This window comes from Colobus angolensis, unplaced genomic scaffold, assembly GCF_000951035.1.
Source record: "Colobus angolensis palliatus isolate OR3802 unplaced genomic scaffold, Cang.pa_1.0 Scaffold28, whole genome shotgun sequence".
Taxonomy (NCBI): Eukaryota; Metazoa; Chordata; class Mammalia; order Primates; family Cercopithecidae; genus Colobus; species Colobus angolensis.
The window spans coordinates 4,081,451-4,087,019 of NW_012116043.1; the positions used below are offsets into that span (position 1 = coordinate 4,081,451).

The 5,569-nt window shown below is 43.6% G+C and overlaps 1 protein-coding gene across 1 annotated transcript in view; it reads right to left on the reverse strand.

The window, feature by feature from the left end:
• Positions 1–5,569, reverse strand: part of DNAH10 (dynein, axonemal, heavy chain 10) — a 158,637-nt gene that overhangs the window by 74,736 nt on the left and 78,332 nt on the right. Inside the window, exons 32-34 of the mRNA XM_011948576.1 lie at positions 5,192–5,383; positions 3,241–3,359; positions 1,330–1,488 (exon numbers count right to left, since the gene is read on the reverse strand). Of these exons, the coding sequence (XP_011803966.1) occupies positions 1,330–1,488; positions 3,241–3,359; positions 5,192–5,383 (470 nt within the window). The remainder of the gene's footprint in view (positions 1–1,329; positions 1,489–3,240; positions 3,360–5,191; positions 5,384–5,569) is intronic.

Here is a 5,569-nt window from a genome sequence, read left to right on the forward strand (position 1 = left end):
AGGAGCAGGAGGAGGAGGGAGGAGGAAGGAAAAGGAAGGAGGAGCAGGAGGAGGAGGGAGGAGGAGGGAGGAGGAGGAAGGAGGAGGAGAAGGAGGAAGGAGGAGGAAGAAGAAAGAAGAAGAAAGAGGAGGAGGACGAGGAGGACAATGATGACAACGATGATGACTAGATTCAAGCAACCATCAACAGATGCTCAAACCATTGGGTGAATGGGTGAAGGGTGGATGAGAAATTTACTTATTCATAAGATATCTCCCCTACATTTGCATATCAACTGCGAAGAGGAAAATGGCACCTTAACCCAATAATCAAGATTAACACCACCCATAATAGGGCAACCAACACCACGTGCCCAGGATGAGATGCGAAGGACACAGCATCGTTCCTGCAGCCTTCCTGTCAAAGAGCCATAGCCTGAATCTAATTATGAAGAAGCAACTGACAAACCCAAACTGAGATCATTCTCTAAAACAGTTGGCCTGGAATCCTCCAGAACAAGAAGGTCATAAAAGATAAAGAATCCTGAGGAACTGCTCAAAATTAAAGAAGGCCAAAAACAAGATGATGGAACTCAGTGTGGAATCGTGGGTTCATCCAGAATCAGGGGAAAAGTGCTAAGAAGCTTTTTAAAGCCATGAGTCGGGACTTTGGACTCTTGTTATTTAAGGATTTTATTTATTATTAATGGGATTTGATTAGAACATAAAATTAGAACCATTCCTGCGTTTACAAAGAGATATTATAGGACCAACTAAAAGCTTTTTACCTTACACACCCTCAGAGCATTTATTACCTTACACACCCTCAGAGCATTTCTGTACTTGGCCTCACTCGGCCTTCGCCATGGCACGTGGTGATGTCATCAGGGCACCATCAACCACGTCTACAGATGGAAAACCGTGGCTCGGGAGGGCATTCCTGCATTTTCCATGGCACTTTGCTACCTTTCTTTGACTTACCTTGCCATAGAACATGGTGACCAGGCAGCTTGATGGCGGCTGTGTTTGAGGACTTAGAGTCACACAGATCAGGGTCAAATCCCTGGCCTTGGGGCACGTTTCTGATCTTTTCTAGGCCTCAGTTTCCTCTGTGGTAAGCTGGGAACAATCCCGGTACCTAGCACATTGTATCACTAAGAAGACTGAGGTCACGCGTAAAAAGCACTAAGACTGGACTGCTCACTTCCGAAGCACAGCCTCCAGGATTGAACTCTAAGTCTGCTGAAATCCAAGCATGAAGCTACAATGTATAGTCCTGCCACCGTTTTTAATGTTGAGCTAATTAACATTAACCAACCCAGGCTCTTTCCTACCTACAAAGATACTCACTTTCGCTCCTTCTTATCCGTTGGCCTGTTGATTTCCCTGAAGATGTTTGACAACACCCCATCGGTCCAGTCTCGGGTGGTTGGGTCCAGGATGCCATAGAGTTCTATGACACTCACGGCTTTGGGGTTCAGGATGTACAACTTTGTCATCAGCCCAAGCCTAAATCAAGAGAGGCTTTAGCCATGGTTCAAGCAAACTAAATGCATGAGGAAAAAAGTCTGGGTTCCCTCTGTGAGGAATTAGATGTTTTGAATTCAAGCCAAAATTTAAGATGCAACCCATGCAAACTCTTCACTGGGCTTCCCTTCACTGTTAGTGCTTTCTTCTAAACATAAAGCAACCACATTTCACCAAAAATGTGGCCACAGCACAAATGAAGTCTGAACTAGAAGCACAGCTTCGCCTCTGGAGGGCGCCAAGAAGCTAACTTTCATGTATATTTCATGTTTATGCATATTCCATATTCATATATATGACATTTAAGTAAATATCTCAGAATTAAGGGCGTATAGGAGACCATACTCAGTCATCCAGGATAATAACAAAGCTTTGAACTACAAATGTTCAATCCTTCTTACTTGCAGAACAACATCTGCTCTGTGTTGACTTCATGGATCAAGCAGACAGGGCACTTCTCACCATAGTGCCTGTAAATCCCCACAGCCCTAACTATAGGATTAATTCAACCAAAGAGAACTAAATATCACATACTCCACAGTTCACAACCAACAAATCAGTAAGTCATAATAATGTACATGCTATATTAGACATACATACGTGTGTGATAGTTCTATAAACTATTTAACAATGAATGAATTAAAGAATGAAATGCAGATGGCCACAGTACAGCCCACTTAGAGTCAGTAAACCAATGTCAGCTGGTTTTCTCATATGAAACATATGAAGAAACAATGGGAACAAATGACATACACTTACTCTTTAGATTTTATAGACTGCCTATTAAGTCACAAAAATTATTAGCTTGATTTAGATTTTTGCCAGACTGTCAGCATCCACGGAGGTGTTTCTGGAATCTAGTTATTGCTTAGGAGAGAAGCGAGGAGTCAGGAATCCACTTTCAGTAGAAGGCTTTCAATTCACTGCAGGCTTTTATGACATACTCTCTCTCTCTCTCTCTCTTTTTTTTTTAGAGAGAAGGTCTCACTCTGTTGCCCAGGCTGGTGTGCAGTGGCACAATCCTAGCCCACTGCAGACTTAAACTCTTGAACTCAAGCAATCCTCCCTCCTTAGCCTCCTGAGTAGCTGTACTACAGGTGCACGTCACCACACACAGCTAATTTTTTTTTTAATGTGGAGACGGAGTCTCATTATATTGCCCAGGCTGTTCTCAAAATCCTGGCCTAAGTGATCCTCTCACCCCGGCCTCCCAAAGCGCTGGGAATACAGGCATGAGCCACCATGCCTGGCTCCTTTATGATCTTCAATGTGGGAGTGTACAATCACTTTTTCCTTCATGAAGAATTGCCCCTGAAGGGCTAGAGATTATAAGGCACCCGGGGAGGTGACATTCTTTTTCTGGCCACTGCGAAACCACAACAGTGCTGCATAAAGTGAATCCTGAATTACTTTAAGGAAGCAATTTAGACACCAAAAAACTATGACTTCCGTTCATTTTCACAATATCCTTATAAGATAGTTTGTGAAATTCTCATTTCACAAATGAACCTATTCACCATCTGATGCACAAGCGGGTTGCTATTTTGCATTCTAAAATATCTTAACTGAGTCTGCAATGAAGTCAGTAAAAACACGCTGAGTCAAAAGGGGTGTGTATTACAAATTTACCCTCCCAGGAAATCAGAGAGCAAAGTGGGACTTGGCAATACTGCCACCAAACATATACCGTGAGCCCCCTGGCAGTCAGGCCCTCCCCACGGAGGTCATACTCACTTGGTCTGGGCCTGACACAGAGTGTTAATGACGACGGACTTGCCCCCTCTGGTGGGTCCCACCACCATCGTCGTGTGGCGGGTTAACATGGTCTCGAACATTTGAACCACTTTATCCACCTGCGGGACAAACAATGGCAGTTGGGCTAAAACATGATCTTTTCCTGAAGCAGTTTTATTGAGATACAACACACATGCCTACAATTTATCTTTGAAAGGGTACAAGTCAATCGTTTCCAGTATATTCAGAGACTTGTGCAACCATCCCCATGAGCAATTTTAGAACATTTTTATCACCCCTCCCCGCAAAAAACCCTGAACCCATCTCTCCCAATCCCCTTGCCCCCAGCCCCTGGCAACCACTCATCTACTTTCTGTCTCTGTGGATTTATGTATTCTGGGCATTTCATGGAAATGGGATCCTAGAATGTGTGATCTCTCACATCTGGCATCTTTCGCTTAGCGTGTTTTCAAAGCTCATCCATGTTGCAGCACGTGTCAGCGCTGCATTCCTTTCTATGGCCAAAATCTATCCCATGGCATGGACAGACCACATTCTGTTTCAGCAGTTGATCCATCAATTGATGGATGTTGGGTTGTTCTCACTTTTTGGCTATTATAAATAATGCTGCTCCAGACATTCATGAACAATTCTGAGCAGATGTTCGTCCTCACTCTTGGGTAGATCCCAGTAGTGAAATTGCCAGGTCTTATGGTAACTCTTGGTTTAACCTGTTGAGGAACTGCTAGGCTGTTTTCTAAAGTGGCTGCATCATTTTACATTCCTTCCAGAAAACACATGCTTTTAAACAACCAACTACAGAGAAAATCAGGGTCAGGAAAGGCACAGCAAGCTCTCATCCACGGCCGGTACCCGGTGCCCACTGACCAGGCCTGAGGCCTCTGGGGTAGCCTGACACCCTGAAGCTGCCCGACCCGAGGCAACCCCCCAGGCCTGGAGGCTCTGGGCATTTACATTCTCAGCAGGACTCCGCCAATCAATACAACTTACAGGCTCTTCAGAGGATCCAAATCCTACCCCAGCAATATCTAATTTAATTTTTTTCTAAGTGTGACTCAGGAGAAAAATAAAGGTGAGGTGAGGAAAGAACCTCTGATGGTTGATGCCTCAAAACAAAATATTCGAGTCATCTGATCACATTGTGTGAAACAAACTACATATATAAAATTTAGCCTTAAAAAGGAAGAAATTCTGACACACGCCACAACATGGATAAATGTTGAGAACACTGTTAGTGAATAAGCGAGACACAAAAGGACAAAAATTTCCACCTATAGGAGGTACCTAGAGTGGTCAAATGTGTAGAGACAGGAAGTCGAGCAAGGTTGCCAGCGGCTGGAGGGAGGGGAGAAGGTAAGTAGTTAACGGGGACAGGGTTTTAGTTTTGCAATATGAAAACGTTCTGGAGATGGATAATGGTGATGGTTGCACAGTAATGTGAATGTACTTAGTGCTACCAAACTCTACATTTTTTTTTATTTTTTTTTATTTTTTGAGACAGTCTCGCTCTGTCACCAGGCTGGAGTGCAGTGGCACGATCTTGGCTCACGGCAAGCTCCACCTCCCCGTTCAAGCAATTCTCTTGGTCTCAGCCTCCCAAGAAGCTGAGACCACAGGCGAGCGCCACCACACCCAGCTAATTTTTGTATTTTTAGTAGAGATAGGGTTTCTCCATGTTGGTCAGCCTCCCGAAGTGCTGGGATTACAGGCGTGAGCCACTGCACCGGGCCTAACAAACTCTACATTTAAAAGTAGGTAAGAGGGTAAATATTGTTATGTGTATTTTACCACGATTTAAAAATGGGGAAAAATGGTTAAGATGGTGAAACTTTTGTGTATTTTACTATAAATATATTTTTAAAGAACTGAAAAAACAAAAAGCCAATGGAAAGGATGCACAGCCACAGTGAGCTCATTTTCCCGGCTTTACCTGGACGGGTAGGACCGCGTAGCCGTTCTCCTCCAGGACCTGCTCCACCGCATCATTGAAGTCAGGGTAGCGGACGCGAGGGCAGTCCAGCCCAGGAAACAGATCCGAAATCAAACTGAGGAAAAGAGGAACATCCTCAAACACAAACTTGGGCAAGTTCATGTCTCGCAGGGCCCTCATCAGCACCACGTCCTGCAGGAAATGAAACACGTTTCCAAGAGATTTCCAAAGGAACCCAGTGCTTTGGACTGTGTTTCCAACCCAGTGGAAACACTCTTATGAAATATAAAATATAATTTTTATATAAACATTTTATACTTTTTAAAAAATTTATACACATTTAAAATTATATAATTTTAAATTACAGAAATTTATATA